The 21244-nt window shown below is 48.7% G+C and overlaps 1 protein-coding gene across 2 annotated transcripts; it reads right to left on the bottom strand.

Moving 5' to 3' along the window:
- Positions 1 to 930: 930 nt before the first annotated feature.
- Positions 931 to 19939, bottom strand: PRKAA2 (protein kinase AMP-activated catalytic subunit alpha 2). 2 transcript variants are annotated; one of them, XM_086902254.1, is made up of 9 exons: positions 19692 to 19939; positions 13723 to 13864; positions 11675 to 11768; positions 10207 to 10351; positions 9303 to 9390; positions 6618 to 6842; positions 5011 to 5515; positions 3246 to 3372; positions 931 to 3058 (listed from the first exon to the last, which is right to left on the bottom strand). In XM_086902254.1, exons 1-9 carry the CDS (start codon positions 19783 to 19785, stop codon positions 2820 to 2822), a joined length of 1659 nt encoding a protein of 552 aa, XP_086758380.1. In that variant the 5' UTR covers positions 19786 to 19939; the 3' UTR covers positions 931 to 2819. The 2 variants fall into 2 exon arrangements, with proteins under 2 accessions (XP_086758380.1, XP_023788128.2); XM_023932360.2 differs by lacking the exon at positions 19692 to 19939 and adding an exon at positions 17630 to 18323.
- Between the last annotated feature and the right edge of the window lie 1305 nt (positions 19940 to 21244).

Raw genomic sequence — 21244 nt, 5'->3', positions numbered from 1 at the left:
ACCAGTCCTGCTCCCTCTGCTGCCTCTGCTGACCCTGAGCTTCATCTAAGTGCTTCATCCCTTTGTGTCTGTCCATAGGGAAAGCTGAGTAACTCCAGGCAGGACTGGTTTTGCAGATCCACACAGCAGTTAATGCTTGCACGGGTCTGAGAATCTGCCAAGTGCCACAAGGGACTGATTCTACCAACCTCAAAATCCCACCCGCCTCCAGGAAGCAAATATTTCCTCCCAAGGGCATTTGCTGCTGCTTAATACTATTAGCTCTGCTGGGAAGGAAATCCCAGAGGAGAAGGGTAAATTTAAAAAAAGACAATCAGTACATCTACCTGCTCCTGAGCCCCAGACTGTAACACCCCAGCCCCTTAGCAAGGGGGCTACAGGTGCTGCCAGGATTTGGCAAGATGCTCAGCTGGGAGTAAAGATTTGAAAAGCCTTTAACATTTCAAACACATTTCACTCATTGCTCTTTCCTGGATGGAAATCAATGCCTGGCCCTACACCTGCTCCTTTGCAAAGGGATTTATCTCCATCACCCCAAAACCATTCAGGGCTCTTTGCTCATCTCAGCCTTGATCCAAAAGCTGCTGAAGGGCTGGGTGCTCCTCAGCTTTGACTCTGGGGTGGGGTTTGTATTTATTTATTATTATTTTTCTTTTGCATGCAGGAGTTTGGATTCTCCATCCAAACTCACACCACAGCACTGGGGCGACACAAATCACCTGGCAGTCACCAGGCACAGCACCAAAGCCATCCTCCACCCCAGAGGATTTATTTAATAGTCATAATATAATAAAAGGCTCATTACAAAACCTAGGAGCACTACAAATATTTCCAGTATTTCTTTTAAAAACAGAGCTGTTCTGCTGTGGGCTTACAGTCCAACCACTGCTGTGTTGGATTTAGTGTTCAAGAGCTTAACAGCAAAACTGACTATTTTTTATTTTTTTTTCTTTTTTTTTTTTTTTTTTGTGTCAGCTTTCTACTTTTCTACTTTGTGCGGCTTCTGGAAAAACTGGAGCTCTAAAGTCACATTAGTGAGGATCCAAGCACAATCTGTAACAAAAGTAAGGCAATTTTGTGGTTCTTTTTTAAAAAAAAAGGGACTTCAAGCTGAAAAGGTCCATTTAACTGCCAGTAGATGGCAAAAATATCCTGTGTTTGTCTTGATTACCTTAAATAATTAGTAAAAAAGGCTTAATGTGTTCTCTTCCTTGCTTCTCAAAAAAACTTGCAGAAAGTATAAATTAAAGTGCAACTGTACAAAAAGAAACCCCCAAAACCTAGGAAAAAACCTCAAGGGGTCATAAGAAGCTATCAAAAAGACAGATGAATTTTTTTCTCAAGTTGAATGACTGCATACCTGGGACCAGCAAAAGTTCTTTGCTTTGTTTCTTGAAACAGAACACAAAAGGAAAAAACCAAAAAAAACCAGAAGAAAACCAAACCCCCCCCACCCAGGATTTTTTTGGCAAAGCTCTCATAAAGCATTTGTTCCTTGATTAGACTATTACTTCATAATCAAGTAAATGGAATTAAATACCATGTCAAAGCCAAGCAGATGCCAATGCTGCCCATTAGATTAATCCCGTGTAATAAAAAATAATAACTCTTTAAAACAAAGAAGTCACACATGCATTGGGTTTTACCCTTGGGTAACAAGAATTTAACCTTAAAAATCCCTGCTGTTTGTCTTAAAAATTAAAATCCCATCCTTCAGGTAGCCAGTAGCAAAGGAACAGTAAAATTCCGGGTTGGGATATCCCTGCCTGGTCAGCGGCGTGGCGAAGGTCACGGTCCAGTGGGCAGCAGCAGGAGAGGAGAGCCCTTGGGCAGGAGCAGTGAGTGTCCAGCAGCAGGAAAGGCAGATTTGGCAGTGATTTTGGGGAGGTGACAACAGGCAGAGCTTCCTAGGGGAGAGGTGAGAGCTCCGGAGCTGCTGATGGCTCCTGCCCGGCAGGGACGATGCCAGCCCTCGGGTGAAGCACTGGGTTGTCAGGTGGGTGACCCAGATCCTGTCCTCTGCTCACCTGAACCCTGCTTGGGGTCCAGGTGGAGCCCGTGGTGAGGCAGGGGAGGGGGAGCAGGCTGGAGGGAGGATTAAGGGCTGGGGAAAAGGCAATCTGCCTTCGGCTCTGAGCGTGGCGAGCGGGCCAGCGCTGTCCGGAGCTCTCGGGAGGAAATGAAGCACCTTAGGGACGCTCCTCTGCAAAGACTGGACACGGGGAGGCCTCCCCATGGCAGCTTTGCAGCAGGACCTTTGCACATCCCACCTTCCCTCCCCATCTTTAGCAGAGGGGAAAAAGAGAGGGGAGGGAGGTCATATTGCACTAGTGCAGAAGCATCTAAGCAGCTGCTGCTTTGGGGAGAAAAGTGTTAAGGGAGGCTGGTACCTGGGTGTGAACAGAGCTGCTTCATCACCCTCCATTCCACAGAGCTCCTGGTCAGCCCCTCCACCCTGGCTCAGCCCATCCTGCCCCTACATCAAACTCCCTGCAGGAAGCTTGGCTATGCCTCCATTTCCTCAGGGAGAACCAGGGGGGAGAAGTTTTCCAAAAACTCCGTGATACGTTTGTTAGGTTACAGCCTCGACATTCCCCATGGGCTTCACGAGGAAAGAAAACCAAAGGGGTATTGGATACATTTTGCCAGGCACAAGGAGAGGAAATGAAGTTAATTTCCTTGGTGCCTCGCTAGAGGGAAGCATGTTTTGGGTCTGGACTCGGCAGTGTGGGGAGGAGGAGGAAGAACAAGGGAGCAAAAGAAAGGAGGCGCGGACGAGTCGGCGCAGATCCTCACGGCGCGCAGAGGGGCCGGTGCCATCAGTGGGCCAGGGCCATGATGAGGCTGGCACACATCTCAAAGAAGTCCATGGTGTGGCTGCCCAGGCGTGGGGGCACCGAGGGGATGCTGCCCACCAAGGAGCCGCTCAGGGAGCCCATCAGAGACTGGCACTCGCCGGCCGCGGCCGCGTCGATGCTCAGGCGCGGCCGGTGCAAGCCTGCGGCCGAGCAGGAGCGCTGGGGCGTGGAGGAGCCAGACCTCTGCTCCATCACCTCGTCTTGAAAAGCCAAAAAAAAAAAGGAAGAAAAGAGAAAAAGCGTGGTAAGGAAACGGGAACAGCAGCGGAGATGAATGGCTTGAAAGTGCTTCCGCTGAAACGACACACGCATAAAGCTTCAAAATGCTGAGGATGGCTCTAAAACACCCAGCCTTGCCCTTCCACGTGTTCTCCATCTCCTACTCACCATCGATGCTTTTGAAGTCCAGCAGGTAGCTGCGGTTGTCCACCTGGTAGAGCTGCAGGCTCATCTTCACGTAGTTGCCGGTGACGGGGTTCTTGCGGCGCACCCGCAGGTGGTAGGCGTTCACCACCTGCAAGGGGAAACCTGCCCTCAGCAGGGACACTCCAGGCAGCAAGGGGAACACTTCTTTCCTTGTTTTTTCTGAATTTGAGCAAGACATCTTCTGGGAAAAACGGTTTCTCAAAAGGACAACGCCTATAAAATGAAGCAAGTGGCTTCATTTCCTCCTATCTTTAAATATTCTTATTAAGGTTCTGATTCACCAGAATCAGGCTGAGGAAGCTGCAGTGACCCACCTGCCAGGCACAAAACCGATCTTTGCTCCTCCCTCACCAGCAGCCACGGCCACATGAACCAAAAAGTCCACTCATGGACCCACCTACACGGACAGTGTTCATGAAATCAGAGCCAGCTGGGCAGAGCAGCCTCTCCCACCAGCACAGTTAAACCCAGTGCTGGTGGATCAGCCTCAAGCTGAGTGTTTCCCTCACTGCTTCCCACCTTCACAATCTGCTGCATCTCATTTACAATGAGATCTCTTCTCTGAGCTATATTTATGAAGCAACTGCGTGGATGGGAGAGGTAATTCTGAAGAAGAGTCACATCTGAAGTTATTCTTAGGGTGGGAAGGCTATTGTGAAACCTCCTCGTATGGAATCAGCTCCACTGCCTACACAGAGATGTTGGGCTGAGTTGGTTTGTGAGGCTGTAGCAGAAATACACTCCCTGTACAAGCATGCAGCTAAAAAATGTCTGGCTGGTGTTGGCTAGTGGTTCATCTCCTGCCTGGTGCAGGGAAATCTGATTTCTGGAAGCTACTTGGCCTTAAAAACATAATAATATCAAAAACAAGGAGGAGTCCAGAGGTTTCAAAGAAGCAGCACAGTGAAATTCACACAGAAAGATGCTTGGGACCTGGAGGGAGGAGGGGAGCTCCTCTGGTGATGAAGATCTGGGCTGAAATTCTCCTTACCTGGCTCCCAATGCTCACATGATGCTGCTGCCAAAGGCCACGAGCCAGGAGAGCTCACCCCAGGGGCTGCACCAGGATCTGGGGAGTCAGGCACAGCAGCAGAGATCTAGGGCTAATTTAGGGATTTATTGTTCCAGCTTTGAAAAGGACTGCGACTAAATACCTGCAGTGAGTACTGACAACTAAAACATCTGGGTTTAGATCAAGAAGCTGAGCCCTAAATTGAGGAAGCAATAAGTGTCTGGAAACACATCACTGTGAGCACTGCTCCATCAAGGAAAAGGCCACCACATCAATGATACAAATCCTGCATCCAAGGGCCCCTGCTCCTCCTCTGTGCATCCTCCAGGACAATTCCTACTGTGCCATTTCAGTCCTGACAGGACCAGGCAGAAATAATGGGAGTCCCTTTGCTCAGGAGCACTTGAGATGACCTCACAGGGAATTAGCCACTAAAATTAGAAATGTGAACAGCTCCTCTTATCCCTGCAGCTAAAGGAGGCAGAATCATCTTTCCAGCTGAAGTCTTGAAAACCCTTCTTTCACGCCATAAATAAACACCACAGACACTGAGGCACAGCTGGCACCTTAATTCAGTGAGTTTGCCTTAACAAGGAATAGCAGGGATGACTGCAAGGTGGGGGCATTTATCTGGACACAGGTGAGGCTGTAACCACACTTCCAAACCCCCCTGAGTTTATGGGATAAAGGATGCTGGAAACCAGCACTCCCTACCTTCCACTCAAAGTCCAGCTGCTTCATAGCCCGGTACACCTCGGCCATAATGTCATAGGGCTTGCTCTGGCTGCGGATCCCCAGGTGCCACTTGGCCTTTTTGACAGTCAGGGGCTTTGGCTTGGTGGTGTTGAGGGCGTCCAGGGGACAGCGGGCTTTGGGGCTGTCGGCGATGAGCGGCGGCATCCGCTCGGGGTGCGGCTTCACGCCCGGAGGGATGTGCAGGGAGCTGTCGTCCATGAAGGAGCCGGTGGGGGGGCTGGAGGCCAGGTAGAACTCGCTGGCCTGGTTCATGATGCGGCGGTTGTCGATGACCAGGTGGTAGGCCACGGCCAGCTGGTCCTGGGGGTCGCCGCTGTACAGGCTGTTCATCACCTCCGACTCCGTGCACTCGAACTTCTCGCACACCTCCCGCACCGCCTCGTCGTCGATCACCGTGGCGTCGTAGGACGGGTCCTCTGGGAACAGGTAACTGGGCAGCTCCTCCTTGAACCACTCGTGTTCCCTGGGGAAGGCAGAGGGGAGCTCCTGTGAGGGGCAGGATGGGGAAACAAGCCAGGAATAAACCCTGGCTGATGAACCGGGAGCAAAACCCGGCCCGGCAGGGACAGCGATGGCACAATGCACGCTGGGCTTTGAAGTAAGACCTCAGCACTTCCAATATTCTCACACTTCAGGATTCCCATTGTCTGATGGAGATACAGAGCACCAAACCTCTGCAATTCCCACCAATTTACAGTGAGGTGAATGATAATTAGGGGTCTAAAACCCATCCGGTGCCTTGTCTATGGGTTCTGTGTGTTGACAGTAATCTCACCACGTGTGCTGCCTCTCCAACATGTAATTAAATCCTCTAATCCTAAGGAATTAAGAAATAAAAAAGGAAGATTGCATAGGTTGACTTGAAAGGTAAAATTAAGGCTGTCCATTGAAAATGCATTAAAAACCTGAGAATTCCTGGAAGCTGTAGTAACATTTATGTTTAAGCTTAGCACCAGCTAGGTGTAATACATCCAATATTTACATATTAAGTTACTAATTCTTTGGTTTCTCCTCCTTTTCTTTTGGACATACAGCAAGTACAACGATTACCCTCTATCTGGTACCCAAAGGGACGTGGTCTTGAAATAAAGTAATGAAAAATGGCTGTGGGACATTCAATTCCTGGGATTATTGCATGCTATAGCTTGGTTTCATTAAGTGCTATTAGAAGATTTTTAAGGCTATTTCATAATGCAGTAAAACAGAATTTTAAATATTTGTATATTATAAATGTATAATATATTATATATTATATAATATACATAATATATAATATATTATATATAATATGTATTATAATATATAATTATGTATTGTATAATATATATTATATATAATATATAATTATATATTATATATATTATTTTTATATATATATATATATAAAATATCTTCATCCTGGTCTTCATCACGCACCTCCAGCCAGCACAGAAGGGATGCAGGGCTGCTCCTTGAATCACTTGGGCCAAAAACCATCTGGATTAGCTGACTACCCCTGAAAACCACCCTGCCAGCAGGTGACCCCCAGAGGCAGCCCCAGCCCTCCCCAGCCCACCTGAGCTGACCTGATGTCCTTGATGGTGGCTCTCTTGAGGGGGTCCACCTGCAGCATGTGCATGAGGAGCGTGGCCACGGAGCGGTTCAGGTATTCAGGGATGTAAAACACTCCCCCACGGATCTTCTTGAACAGGGTGGGGACGTGCTCGTCGTCAAAAGGCAGAGTGCCACACAGGAGGGCGTAGAGGATGACACCACAGCTCCAGATGTCCACCTCTGGGCCAGCATAGAGCCTGCACGAGGACAAGGCCAGGAGAAAGCTGTCACCCCACCCTCTCCTCAAGTCAGGCTGCAGGGCTGGAACCTCCTGCCAGCTCCAGCAGGGACAGAGCTCCAGCCCACACCAGGGCTGCTCACCTGGCTCCCCCAAAACCAGATCTGCCTCAGCCAAGGCTGCTCAGGGAAATGCAAGGCAGGGCTGGCACTGGCTGCCCACACTCCTGTGTACAACCCTGCCTGCACCAAACTCTCCAAAAAGCCCCACACTTCCAAGAGCCCTGCCTGGCTGTTTGCTCCTTTGCCCCGAGGGCTCAGCCAGAAATTTCTGTTCATTGAAGGAAGCAGATCAAACAGCAACAGATAATTCTATCTCTGAGTGCTTATTTTTGGTGCTGGTATTTAAGTGCTCCTGAATCCAACAAGCTGCCAAATGTGCTCTCTGCCATCACCAACTCAGGACACCCCAAACATACAGTTTTTCTGCTCCTGTTCATCTCTTTTTGCTACAACTGATGCCTCCCCAGAGATTTTGGGAGGAAACACTCTCCCTTGGGCATTGAGGCCCAACCAAAATACAGAAGTTGAAACACAACTACAGAAGTCTCTTCATGAAACCCCAGCATCCCGCACTTGCTCCTGAAAAGCATCACTGCAGAGATATCAGTGCAGAAATCATGCTGGTCACGCATGTGACCATTCTCTGAACACCCCAAAACACTTGGTCTGCCTGTCCAGGGGTGAGACTTTGCCTGCTGAGGCCGGGGATGGCAGCAGAGCCATTCTGGAGGGGCAGAGGATCAGCTGGCTGCCCCCTCAGCCCTGCCTCCATGCCCAGCTCCCACAGACCAGAAGCTTGATTCTTTTGCTGATAAGTGCACTGCCTGAACAGTCTTTTGGACCTTTAATCCCAAATGAGATGCACTTTTACAGCTCTGAAACCTGAGCTGTCAGGCTCTACTGCTTTTGAGCTCTAGCAGGGAAGGCAGCAGGAGCCAGGGGTCAGCTCCCCCTGCTCCACACAGCCAGCAGCAGGGCAGGGAGGGTGCACTGTGCCTGTCCCCCTCAAATGCAGCTCTCACACAGCTCTGAGAAGAGGCCAGCTTGGCACACTGAGCATGAAACTCAGGTAGCCCTGAGCCTGTAGGTGGGAGTGATGAGGGAGGGATGCAGCTGCAGCCAGCAAAAAAGTGCAGCACATGGGCTTGGTTTTGGTTTTCCCTCTTTTGTTGTTACTAAGCTGCCTTCCCTGTACCCTTGGAACACTCAGGGGGACTAAATCCTTCCTGCTGATCTGCCATGTGCCTTGTCTCCCATAGAAATTGAAAAACATGTGTCTGGCCTTCACTGAGATGGAAATCCTAGTGATATTTCTTTGGAATCCCAGTAGTTTCTGGCTTTGTCCCTTTCTTGACAATGAGGATTTTCACTTGTTTCACTTCACTTCGTTTCACACACACAGAGCTGTAGTCACAACAGGGTTTTTGGATGCTAGTCTAATTCCTAGGATGCTCTGCCAATGCTTGCTCTGGTGCAAACAGGGATAAAATAATCATAATCACAGCAAACATGTTCTGAACAAAATGTTCTATTTAAAAGCTACAGATATAGGCAAAAAGACACTGGATTAGGAAAAGTAAAGCTTGTGGCAAAGGGAGATTCAAAAAAAAAAAGGGGTAGATAATGAGATGGGCAGTTTGAAGGACCATTCAGAGGACTGAAAATTTGAAAATCTAGGTTTGCAATCTTTGCTAAGGTATTACAGAGAATTAGGGAAAAATGTACATGCTATGTAATTTCTGTTCCTGACAGCAAAATACAGGAGGCAACACCTCTGTATCAACACATGGAAATCCAGTTCAGCCTTGTGGGGTGTGTTCAGCACTTCATGTGCTGTACAGATGTTCCATGCTGAGAGATGCAGCCACAGAAGAGGTTTGTCAATTCAATGAATCAGTTCAAAACAAAGCTCTGAAGGTTGAACCTACTGCCATACCCCAAGCTTAAGGAACCAGAAGACAAGTATTTTCATTACAAGTGTTGGGAAGTGATTAAAAATCCTCCTGGTTCTTTTGTTAGTGAATGGTTTTCCTCATTAACACTGTGTTTTATATTACAGGTGGGCAGGAGAGGAGGAGGTGACCTGGATAAGCCTTTCCACCTGGAACCTCAGCATTTGCATCCAAAGAGTCATTTTCACCCTCTTTAATTTGCAATATAAACAGTCAACATCTGGCATTAATAATTCCTCCAAAGTAAACACCTGTAGCAAAACACTGTTTGCTATTACAGCTATTGAGAAGTAAAATAACCAAGAAAACCTTCAGATCTTTGCCAACAGATTCACCCAAACACAACACCCAGGTTGGAAGGATTCAGTTGCTTTTACGAGATGTGCAAAGCTGTTTCCAATACCAAGAACAAATTTGAAGTCCACGTGCTCACGCAGACTCTTGATAAGAAATGGAATGTCTTACCTTCCAGAGATGACTTCAGGGGCTGCATAATTTGGGGAACCACAGCTGGTGCGGAGAAATTCACCATCTGACATCATGTTGGACAGTCCTAAAAACAAAATGCTTATTATACACTGATTTTTGATCTGAAGGTCCAGACCTGAGGACCCCGTGTCACACAGAGGAAAAGCAAGGAAGTGGAGTGGAATATTTGGGAGGAAACTGTTGATATAATTTAGATAGATTTCTCTGAATCGATTTGAAAGTTTTTACTTTTGTTATTATTGTTGTTGTTGTTTGTTATTTTTGTTGGTTTGTTATAATATTGAAATATTCACTCCAGGCTAATTTTGTTCCTCTGAGTTGCAATTCAGAGCACAGAGGAGAAGAGACACAATTCATCCCAGAGCACTTACTTCACATGGCAATTGGGTGGGACTGTGGAACGAGAAAATCTTCAGAAGGATTTACATCACCAGAAAGGACTCACCAGGACAGAGTTGGTAGCCCAGGTATTTTAATGGATTTCAACCCCTAATGCCACTTAGAGACTCCTGTTTCTGCTCATTGTAAAATGAGCTGAGGCCAAGAGCACATGGCCAAACAGAGGGAGAACATGCACGAAAATAAACACACACAGCCAGCTCACCCTGAGCAGGCTGCACCGAGCCTGCCTCAAACAGAAATTAGGGAAATTTTACATCGGGTGATTACACTGAAACACAGCAGAGATTTACAAAATGCTTGGCTGCTCCACTCTCAGTGCCAGTACAGGAGCAGCCTGCACCCAGTAATCCCTGCTGCAGCAGGAAGGGCAGTGTTTATAAGTGTGGGATTTCCAGGTGGAGCAGCAGGCTCTGGGTTTTGTGCGGCCACGCTCCGGCGGCGCTGGCTGCGCCTCTGGAATGCTGCTGGGGTCACATACCAAAATCAGCTATCTTGGCATTCATGTGTGCATCCAGCAGCACGTTCTCTGGCTTCAGGTCCCTGTGCACAACCATGTGCCTGTGGCAGTAATCCACTGCCGACAGGATCTGCTGGAAAAGGCGTCGAGCTTCTGCCTCCTCGACCTGTGGGAACAGCGGAGGGAACAGCGCTGGGGGCTGGGGTGCACGCAGAGCTGGCAGGGGAAGGTTTGACTTAGCAAGGAGCCAAAAAGCTTCCAGAGTTCAGAGAGAAAATCCCAGTGTGCCTGCCACCAGAAGCAGCAAATAAAGCAGATTTCTCACCCTTATGTTTTACAGTGTGCCAGTGTTTGAAAATGATACAGCCCAGAGAGGAAGGGTGAGACCTCGGTTTAGCTGAGATGTCAACAAGAATTTAAAGGTGGCACCTATCAGCCTGCTGTCCCAATGGGACTGGTACAGACCCAGGCTGGACAAAACACCACAGAGGATATTGCTGGGAGCAATTCCTCATGGATTTCCTCTGGAAGCAATGGGTGAAGCTGAATATCATTTTGATTTTAATTACCTGTGTAACTATAAAGCTGTATGAGCTATATCAGAGAAGCTAAATTTTAAATTATTATTTTTACTGATGAATTCCAAAAGACTCCCTTCATGAAAAGCTGAGTTTATGAAAGCAGAAGTTCAGAAAAGATCTGAATCAGTCACTGAAAAGATCTAGGCAGGTAAAATGTGTGAGAAATCAGAACTGTACATACAAAACTGAGTCAGCTCCATTGACCACTACACTAATCTAACCCAAATTGTTGTAAATGTATTAATTTGGTGGCACAGAGAAGGAATTTGTGAGGGGCTGATCCTTCACCTGAACCCTTATTCTGGATATCCACTTTGGCCCATTTTTAGTTCCTTGCCCTGCAACTGCTCCACGGGGCAGACACCAGCGATTTTCCTTGTAACCAAAACCTCACATTTCACAGGCTCAACCCACACCTCAGGTGATTTATACCCAGTGGGACTGCTGCCATTTGAAAATTTTGTTCAGCTAAGCCACATCCTTGAAAAGTCTTCAAAGAACCCGACATGGAACCAAGAGGGGGGGCTGGGAGAGGTGAATGATTGGGGCAGAGACCACACCAAGTGGTCTTCCACTCCAATGCCACAGATTTGCTGCTGATCCATGGGGGTTTTGACAGGCAACCCATAGGTAAAAATCACAAAAATGAGCCAGTTTTCCAAACATTTGCCCTAAGCAACATGCTACCTTGGCTATTTTGGTTTGAGGGCCGAAAATACACCAGAGAACGCTGCGAAAAATCACACACAAGTTTCATGTGAGCCGGTACGAGACACCCCAGATGAGGAGGCTGTGAAGCAACTTCTATTTTGGGCCTTAACCTTAACTGTGCTCCCTTGAGCAGTCATTCTGCTCCTGAACACCATCCTCCTTCCCACCCCAGTGAGAAGTCTGGGACTGGCACTTACACGTCCGTGCTTACAGATGTAATCAAACAATTCCCCGCCGGACACGTATTCCATGACCATGAAGAAGTCTGTTGGTGTGCTGATGACCTGGTACCTTCAAAAACACAAGCAGATTTAGAAAAAACATGTAATTAAGAGCAGGGAAAGGCTTTTAAACAGATTTCTAATTCCACATCAACACTTCAAATAAGAATTTGTTTGGACCTTGCGTTTGTAAATGCTTTCCACTTCTGAAAAGGCGTCTCTTGTTTCCAGTATAATCTTTCACTTGTCTGTGAAAGGACCTCTTTTCCAGATCTATGATCTTCCTTCAGCCCTTTAAATAATCCCCTGAAATATCTGCCAGGCAATCTTATCACATTTAGGACTGCCCTGACTTTCAAATTTCCATTTGGGGTAGAAATGAAGTCCTGGTTAGCTGGGGGCAAGGAGAGGATCCATCTGGTTTCCCTCATAGCAAGAAAAAAGAAGATAAAGAGCTCTAGGCACTAGAGAGAGCTCCCTCTGGACAGGTACAGAAACGAAAAGGAGACCCTCTAAAGTTATTTTTCAAATATTAAATCTCTCTAGAACGGGAGGAAAATCCTTCTAGAATGGGGGGGAGAACCCAGAGTATCACTTTGAGTTTGAAGATTTATTCTTCATTTTCCTTCAAAATGATCCCTGAGTGCTGCAAAGTGTCCCAACTGGAATAAATTGCAAGTGATCAGCTGAGGTCAATGCAGCCCCAGGAATTCACAGCAGCACCAGCTGGGACCTCCCTCTCTTTTATTTCAGATTCATTGTTTTGTTGTTGTTTGCTTTGGTTTTTTTTTTGTTTTTGTTTTTTTTTTAATTCATTTTTGCATTTGAATTTCATGAATTTTTACAGGGCTGTAATTTGAAACAAACAGATTTCAGCAATTTTCAGAGGCTGGCAAGGGAATGTGGGATACTCCCATAAAGATCAATAGCATCAGCCTCATTTTTCTGAAGAGCTTTGGACCCAGACATCTAAGTCACTGTTAATTGCCCCAATATTTCTTTTATATACATTTAAAACCTTATTGAAAGAGGTGTGTGTGCCCCAGTCTCCTCACATCTTTATCACTGTATTTCACGAATGCAACATGTATCACAGGACACAGATATTGTCAAACTGGATTTAGTTTTTATGGCTTTGACAAATGTGCAAACAGGATCTGACTTGCAGGATGCTGGGCACAGAGCTGAGGAGCCTTGCTGGCGCTTTTTTCATGAAATAATACCAATCTGTTCTCCAATAAATCCATGGAACTGTGAAGTTACTCTAAAATCAACAGTTGCTGCATGGTTAGTTATTTAACTGCAGAGAGAATTTGTTTTCCCTTGCCTCTAAGTCCCAGGTATTTGCTATATCTCATGCCAGTTTTAAGGCTGACCTAAATGTCAACTTACCCTTGCAGTTACCATTCAACAGCTTTCTTTTATAGGAATGCCAAAGATATTATCAAGTGCCTCATTAATGTGGGCTGGCTGCACAAGCTGGGGATTGAGCAGGAATCCCAGAGGCTGCAGTGCAGGTGCTGATTTACAGCCCCAACTCAGGTTCATCAAAGTGGTGACTTTCAAAACTTATGTCTGAATAATAAATTTTGACCAAAAAAAAAAAAAAAAAAAGTGTTCTTTTAAGCTCTGGGTAATCAGACCATTAAAACATAAATCCTACTGACTGGAGGCCAAGGTTGCACTCTCAGAGCCTGACCGTGCTGCAGTTTGTGGAATCACAGAATGGTTTGGCTTGGAAGGGACATTAAAGATCATCCAATTCCAACCCCTGCCATGGGCAGGGACACCTTCCACCATCCCACGTTGTTTAAAGACCCATCCAACCTCGCCTTGAGCGCTTCCAAGGACTGGGAAGCACAGCTTCTCTGGAAAACCTGTGCCAGTGGAACATCTGGCACGCAAAAACTTGACCAAACACATCTTTCACAGCTGTGATCCATCTCCTGGAAGGCAGGTAACTGTGTAAGAGAGGTCTTTGTGCACAGAGCAGCAGCTGGACACGTGGCAGGGAGGATACTCACAGCTTGATAATGTGAGGGTGCCGGAAGAGCTTCAGGTTCTGAATTTCTCGCTTGATCTTCCCCACCACATCCAGGCTGCGGATTTTCTGCCTGTTCAGTATTTTCACTGCTACTTTGTGCCCTGTCAGCTGGTGTTCACCAACTATTAGAGAGAGAGAGAGCATTGCAAAGTCACTAAACGGTGCAGCAGGGGTCACACAAGCAGCTTAGGGGGCTATAAGCAAAAAAGCCACGTCTGAAGGGAAAAAAAACAGAAGATGAGGGTGTGAAATATTTCAAAGTTTTTGTCTCTTCACTGTTTTCCCAGTGGAGTCATAGAAGGCAGAAAAGAGGGGACTTATCTGCCAAAACCACTCCACTAAATAAAACAGAGTGAGTTGCTGGAGGAGGTCATACCCCAAGCTAATTTGCAAGGATTTATAGCATGTAAAAGCTAGATTAATCAGAAACAGATATATTTAAATGGCAGAGGAGAATCTCCACCACAACACACTGGTAGACAAAATCCCTCATAAGCCTAGTCTTAAAACTAGACCATCACACTTCTTTTTTAAAAAAATGGTGTGGGGATTTTCCCTGCCCAAAATAGGACTGTGGGATTTGCATTACTAAAATGAATTTCTATTTATACTTCCTCCAGCATGCTTCTTGCTTTGATGACAAGCTGCAGGAACACTGCTGGACTGCAGGAGCAAATTCTGCTTTTAGGAAAGATGGAAACTTCAACATGGCTTTTTTTTTTAAAAAAATGCACTTGGTGCATTGAGGTGCTGATGTTTATCTCCTGAGTTCAGGGAAAAACCATAACCATAAACTGGGAGGAGCAGCCCCACTGTCACTGGGGAAATTGTATTTAATGATGTGAAACAAATTCAGCGTGGGATCCATTTGTTATCAATAAACAGACCACACAAAAACCAAAAAGCTCCCAGGAAGCAAGATTTATATTGAAACTGAGAGCAGGAAGAGCCTGAAAACGGGGTGTTTATACCCAAAAAGGGTTCTCAGAGCAAGCTGCCCCTCCTCAGTATTTTCTAATGTGATATTCAACAGGGTGACACACAGATGGTTTCCTAAAGCCTGCAGAGGAAAACCTGCTTACAGTAAATATTTGTGCTCTCTAATTACCAACGTCACCCTTCCAGTAAAAACACGCGGTGCGAGGAGTTAATTACTGCGAGCAAACCTTGCTATTACATTATTAGAGCCTGTAATTTTGGCAGCCCTAATGAGCTGATCAGAAGCACCCAGGGTAAGCAGGAGGCGTGAGAAGGGCAGGGCAGCAGCACTCAGGGCACACCAGGTCACTATTATTAGCCACCAGATAAGACCTGCCAGAGATTCTTTCCTCAATAAGAGCATCCTAAAAATAAAACACTTTACTGCCCTTGAAAATTAAAGCACCACTTTGCATGTCCATTTTATTCCTCGTAATACTTAAAACTACGAGATGATGGAATGAAAATAAACTCAGCTTTGCAGCAGAGATGCAATTTAGGGATTAGCTGAGGGCTGGAGGAGGCAGATAATTCCTCTGGTGCAGTGCAAGGAGAGTGCTGTAAATAGTCCAGGGAGGCATTTTCCCTGGTGAATCCTTGGGGAGAGGAGAGCAGGGCAGTGAAGCAAAATTTTTTCACTGAACTAGGAGGAAAACCCTGATTTCTGCCACCCTTTGCTTCAGGACAACGCTTTCTGGCCTTGCCTCAGCATATACTTTGAAAAATTTTTATTGTACACTAGGGGGAAAAAAAAAAAAAATGGCCATGCCCAGGATGAATAATTATTGTTTTTAATACTATTGCCAAATAGTTCATCCCCTTTCCCATCCGTGACAAACAATGTGTAACTCTGCGAAGGTTTGCTAGCACAAACACATTAATAATTAAAAATAAACAGCCTATTTTGTAATCCATCTTTTGCTTACAGTAAGCATTAGATACAGAGATATTATTGTTTCTGTCCCCAGTGACTTGTTAAGCCTCCTTGAACTCGGTGAGAGAGAGACAAAGAGGGAACACAACTTCCTATGTGGTGGGAGACTTTTAAGCCTTTGAGGGCCCTCTGGAGCTGCAGGAATTTAGGCATGGGCAGAAAGGACAACCCTCCCTCAGCTCACAGAACCTTGTCTCTGAACCCCAGCATCATCTCAGGAGGGAGGAGCAGGTCCCAGGTCTCCCACGGGCATGGGAGAGGATGCTCACCCCAAGGGTGGGCAGTGGTGGCCTTGGCTGGTGGTGAGGACACACCTCCTTCCCTCTCACTGCCTCCCCAGGGTAAAAAAGTGGAAAGGAGACTCCTTACATTTACTTATTTTTATAAAAGGAAAAAAGAAAAATTGAGGAGGAATAGTGATTATAGCACCATGAGCACAGATAATAAATAAAACCCCTTGACAGCACGGGTTTTTACATCACTTTCTTTATCCCAGCAGCTCTTAATATTTTTGCAAATGCTTCAGGGCAATGTAGAAGCTTGTGGAGGGGTGAAGAAACTCCTTCCCCATCAGCCTTGCTGGCCCTTATCTCAGCCCAAAGTTAAAAATGAAATCCATCCAAAGCATATATTTAGCAATGCTGTGTTAATTCTGCCCCAGTGCCACTTGCTTGTGTCTTGTGCCTTTCCCTGTCCCCCCTCTGCTCAGTCTCCTTTGGTTTATCTTCCCCCTGACACAAAGTTTGTCTTTCAGCAGCAATCCTCCAGTGCCTGGCAAAAATGGGATCAGACCCCGCCTGCAGCCCAGGGAGGTGACAGAAACACAACCCAAGCACTGCCAGTCCTTCAAGGACCACAAATCAGTCACTTCTGTGGCAAACAAAAATAAAAAAGCGAGGGAAAGAAGCCACCAAGGCCCCCAGGGATGCTGTGGGAGGCATCACAGGGAAGAAAATATCTGGGTTACTCTACTGGATTTTGAGTGAAGCTCCACAGGGTGGGACGTGCCCACAGCAAACACCATTTGTCTCATCTGTTCTTACCAAGCCCCAGGGAAGGAGATGCCACCTCCTTCCTCCAAGGCTTTGCTAAACTCCAAATCCAAGATCTTCTCCACAGTTCTGTTTCTGCTAATTATTCTAATCTTTGGCCTGGAGGACAGGGAAGACAACTAGACTTGGTAAAAATGCTGTGTGGTAACTTCAAGTCTTGATATGACACCTCCTATCCATCCACATCCTCTCCTCGAGCAGGTGCTGGGTCCTCATCACCATTTCCAGATGGAATCTCAGTATTATCACCAAAATCCTGCCCTCATCTGCCAACCCATTTGCTCCCCTCCATGCCTTGTGTGGACTTTCTGTAAATGAGATCAAGAAACTGCATGGGCTTAAAACAAAGGTTTCTTGCAGTGTTCAGCCAGTTTTTAGGAGGATCAGCTCCCTGCTGACCCAGGCAGTCACAGGGGCTTTTCCCATCATGTCTCTGATGGCTCAAAATGACTTCTCAGCTCCAGCCATGAGTTAAAGCTCTGGTTTGTACCCCATGTCACTAAATCCTCTCTTCCATTGCCATTTCTTATTTCCTTAACAACAATAATCCTGAACAACTGCAAATTATGATTTCTTAACTTTGACGAGTAAGGCAGGGAAAAGTGCCAAAACCAAAACCTTGTGCAAATCAGAATTTGGAAAAAACACATTAGCAACAAGAATTGTCACTGATGGCACCTGACTTCTCCCTTAAAAAGCAATTCTTACACCCAACACACAATGCTTGAATCAATCAACAAAAACCTCTACTTTTCTCATGTAAATACAACTTTTTCTACAGCTTATTTGATTAAAATGCTGTAGCTCTGTATAAATGGGAGATTTCATTTCATTTCAGTGCCCAGTCCCAAGCACAAACTTCACCTGTCAGTTGCAGGCAAAATATTAAGGGAAAAAAAAGACATATAAAAGGTACTACTCACCTATAAAGGATTTTGAGCTGGGAAATCTCTTTTATGTTATTTAAAATATTGCTTTGGAAAAAGTCCATTTTTACCAAACTCGGGTCATATATGGGGTAGGGGGTATTTGTGCTAGCTAAGGAAAAAAAGGCTATTGTTGGCAGGTTTAAATTGGTCTGCAAGGAAAGAAAAAACTGCCTTTGGAGCAGTTTTGAGGTTTGCTAGTACACACCAGTGATTTAAATGGTCCTTACTGTTAGAAGTATTTATTCTGATAATTCTTTAGACAGTAAATTTGTGGTTTGGGATTAAACACAGCAATATATTTTTAGGGGCGTGATTAATGGCCACAGGTGGACTTAGCTGCAGAGGTTGTGGTGGTTTCTTTCATCTGCTGTCGATTTGGGTTTCTTTTAAAGCTCCAAGCACTGAGGGCAGGCACAGCACCCCTTTGCCCAGCCACATCTCAGTGGGGTGGGGGGACACTGAGTGGGACACTGCTCCCCCAGCTCAAGCTAAACCCATTTCCTACTGGGAAACACAGCTTAGACACTGAATTTTGCAGGTTTTCTATTTTTTCAGCACCTCGTTTAAAAAAATTAGGAAAAAGAAATACCAATGTTTGCAAACCTCACAGCCAGGTAAAGCAAAGCCTTCAGGATGTGCACTGGCTGCTCTGGCAGGACTGGCCAAGGAATTCCTGTGTGGAGCCCCAGTCTGACACAATCCCCCCATCCTGCAATCCTGGAATGGCTTGGGATGGAGGAGACCTTAAAGATCATCTAATCCCACCCCATCAAGGGCAGGGACACCTCCCACTATTCCAGGTTGCTCCAAGCCCTGTCCAACCTGGCCTTGGGCACCTCCAGGGACTCGGACACCCAGTGCCAGGGTCCCATCACCCTCACAGGAACAATTTCTCCCCAGTATTTCCCCTAACCCTGCTCTCTGTCAGCATGAAGCCATTCCCCCTCGCCCCACCAAAAGCCCCTCTCCATCTGTCTCGCAGCCCCTTTAGGCACTGGGAGGTGCTCTCGGGGGCTCAGGAGCCTTCCCTTCCCCAGGTGAAGGCGGAGCTGCCCCATCCCTGCCCCATCCCTGCCCCATCCCTGCCCCATCCCTGCCCCATCCCTGCCCCATCCCTGCCCCTCCATCCCCGCTGCGGGGCTGGGGCACGCTGGGCTCCGCGGGGCGATGCCCGGAGGGGCAGGAACCCCCCGGCTCCCCCCGGAACCCCCGCCGGCCCTCGGGAAGGAGAGGAGCGAGGAGCGCATTCCCGGGCCGGAGGGGCAGGATGCGCTCCAGCCTCCCCATCACCCCCTCCGAGCGCGGCAGCAAAGTTTTGGAGGATCCCGCTCGCAGCGAGGGCTCGGGGGCTGTGAGAGCCCGGGGAGAGCGCAGCATCTCCCGGAGTCCCCCCCGTGTGCCCGGGCACGGCTCCGCCAGCCGGGGATGCCAGAGGAGCCGCCGGGGCAGCGGAGGGAAGGGAGGGAAGGGAGAGGATGCCGGAGCGGAGGGAGAGGAGAGGATTCCGGAGCAGAGGGAAGGGAGGGGATGCCGGAGCAGAGGGAAGGGAGGGGATGCCGGAGCAGAGGGAAGGGAGGGGATGCCGGAGCAGAGGGAAGGGAGGGAGGGGATGCCGGAGCAGAAGGAAGGGAGGGAGGGGATGCCGGAGCAGAAGGAAGGGAGGGAGGGGATGCCGGAGCGGAGGGAAGGGAGGGAGGGGATGCCGGAGCGGAGGGAAGGGAGGGAGGGGATGCCGGAGCGGAGGGAGAGGAGAGGATTGCGGAGCAGAGGGAAGGGAGGGGATGCCGGAGCAGAGGGAAGGGAGGGAGGGGATGCCGGAGCAGAGGGAAGGGAGGGAGGGGATGCCGGAGCGGAGGGAAGGGAGGGAGGGGATGCCGGAGCAGAGGGAAGGGAGGGAGGGGATGCCGGAGCGGAGGGAAGGGAGGGAGGGGATGCCGGAGCAGAGGGAAGGGAGGGAGGGGATGCCGGAGCGGAGGCCGCGGGAGCGGGAGCGGGAGGCGGCGGCGAGGGGCGCTCCCGGCCCGGCCCGGCCCCGCCCGCGGCCGCGGTACTCAGCTCTTGACTTTGCCGAAGGTGCCGACCCCCAGCGTGTCCCCCAGCACGTAGTGGCCGATCTTCACCCGCCCATCGTGCTTCTGCTTCTCGGCCATGTTCGCCCCCCGCCGCCGGACCACAATGCACAGGGCCGGGCCGGCGGGGCGGGGAGCGGAGCGCGGCTCCCGCAGGGGCGGGGAGCGCCCGGCGCCGCAGGTGGCACCGCCCGGGGGGACACGGCCCGCGGGGACACCTGCGGCGACACCCGCCGGGGCCGGCACCTGCCGGGGTACGCCCTCAGCGGGTGACACCTCCGGGGTGCGTTCCCTATCGCCATGGACCTGCCGGGGGTGACACCCTCACCGAGTGACACCCTCGGGGTGAATTCCCTATTGCCATGTACCTGATGGGGGTGACACCCTCACCGAGTGACACTGTTCGGGGTGCATTCCCTATTGCCATGTACCTGATGGGGGTGACACTATTCCCCAGTGACACCTTCGGGGTGCATTCCCTATTGCCGTGTACCTGATGGGGGTGACACCCTCCCGGTGACACTGTTCGGGGTGAATTCCCTATTGCCATGTACCTGATGGGGGTGACACCCTCCCGGTGTCACTGTTCGGGGGGTGCATTCTCTGTTCCCACCCACCTTTTGGGGGTGACACACCTTCGGAGCAGTGTCTGCCACAAGGGACATCGTCCTCCGGTGGCACTGACCTCCCTGTGCACCTTCACTTGCCGTGCACCTGTCTGGGGGGTGACAGCCTCCTTTGGTGGCACTGTGCTCGGGGTACAGCCTCCTTGCGTGCACTGACACCCTCCTCGGGGTGATGCCACCCTCAGGCTCCTCCCTCCTTGGGGGTACACCTGTCTGATGTGGGGACATGGCCCTTAAAGCACATCCTCCTTTTGGGGCACCCTCCTTGTGGTGTGCCTGGCTTGGTGTGCCACATGTCAGAGAGGTGCTGGTGGCACCCTCCTTGGAGTGACCCCTCCTTGGGGTGACCCCTCCTTGGGGTGACCCCTCCTTGGAGTGACCCCTCCTTGGAGTGACCCCTCCTTGGAGTGACCCCTCCTTGGGGTGACCCCTCCTTGGGGTGACACCTTCCTTGGAGTGACCCCTCCTTGGAGTGACCCCTCCTTGGAGTGACCCCTCCTTGGAGTGACACCTTCCTGAGTGTCACAGTGTCCTGGAGATGCACCCTTCTCTGCCTCTGAGGGATGTCACAGCTGCCTGTCAGAGGGTGGCACTGTCCTTGGGGTGTATCCTGCTTTTGATGCTGCTTCCTTGGGTTGATTGCTCCTTTTGGTGACCCTGCTCACCAGCCAGGGGAGCTGCTTTTGGCCCAAAGATCAAATCCCCACGGGAGGGATGCTGGGTGTGAGGGGCAGGGCTCCAAATGCACCCTCTGTGCCCTGGGCTGGCAGACAAGGTGCACTCCATGGAAAGTTTCAGCCAGAATCCCAAAAGATTTAATAGTGAAAGCAGGATGTTCTCTCTCATTTCCCACACAGAACATAAACTTTGTCTAGACAACATGAATTGTTTGCATTTAAAAAAAATAAAAAAAT

Source organism: Cyanistes caeruleus, chromosome 9, assembly GCF_971803275.1.
Source record: "Cyanistes caeruleus chromosome 9, bCyaCae1.hap1.1, whole genome shotgun sequence".
Classification (NCBI taxonomy): Eukaryota; Metazoa; Chordata; class Aves; order Passeriformes; family Paridae; genus Cyanistes; species Cyanistes caeruleus.
Note: the sequence above shows the minus strand (reverse complement) of the source record. Positions and strands in the feature narration are given on the sequence as shown.

Coding starts and splice junctions, on each gene's coding strand:
- PRKAA2 (XM_086902254.1), bottom strand. CDS start 19,785: ATGGCCGAGAAGCAGAAGCACGATGGGCGGGTGAAGATCGGCCACTAC. Junction 11,769..13,722: donor CACCCTCACATTATCAAGCT/GTGAGTATCCTC, acceptor GTGTTTTTGAAG/GTACCAGGTCATCAGCACAC. Junction 10,352..11,674: donor ACATCTGTAAGCACGGACGT/GTAAGTGCCAGT, acceptor CTGTTCCCACAG/GTCGAGGAGGCAGAAGCTCG.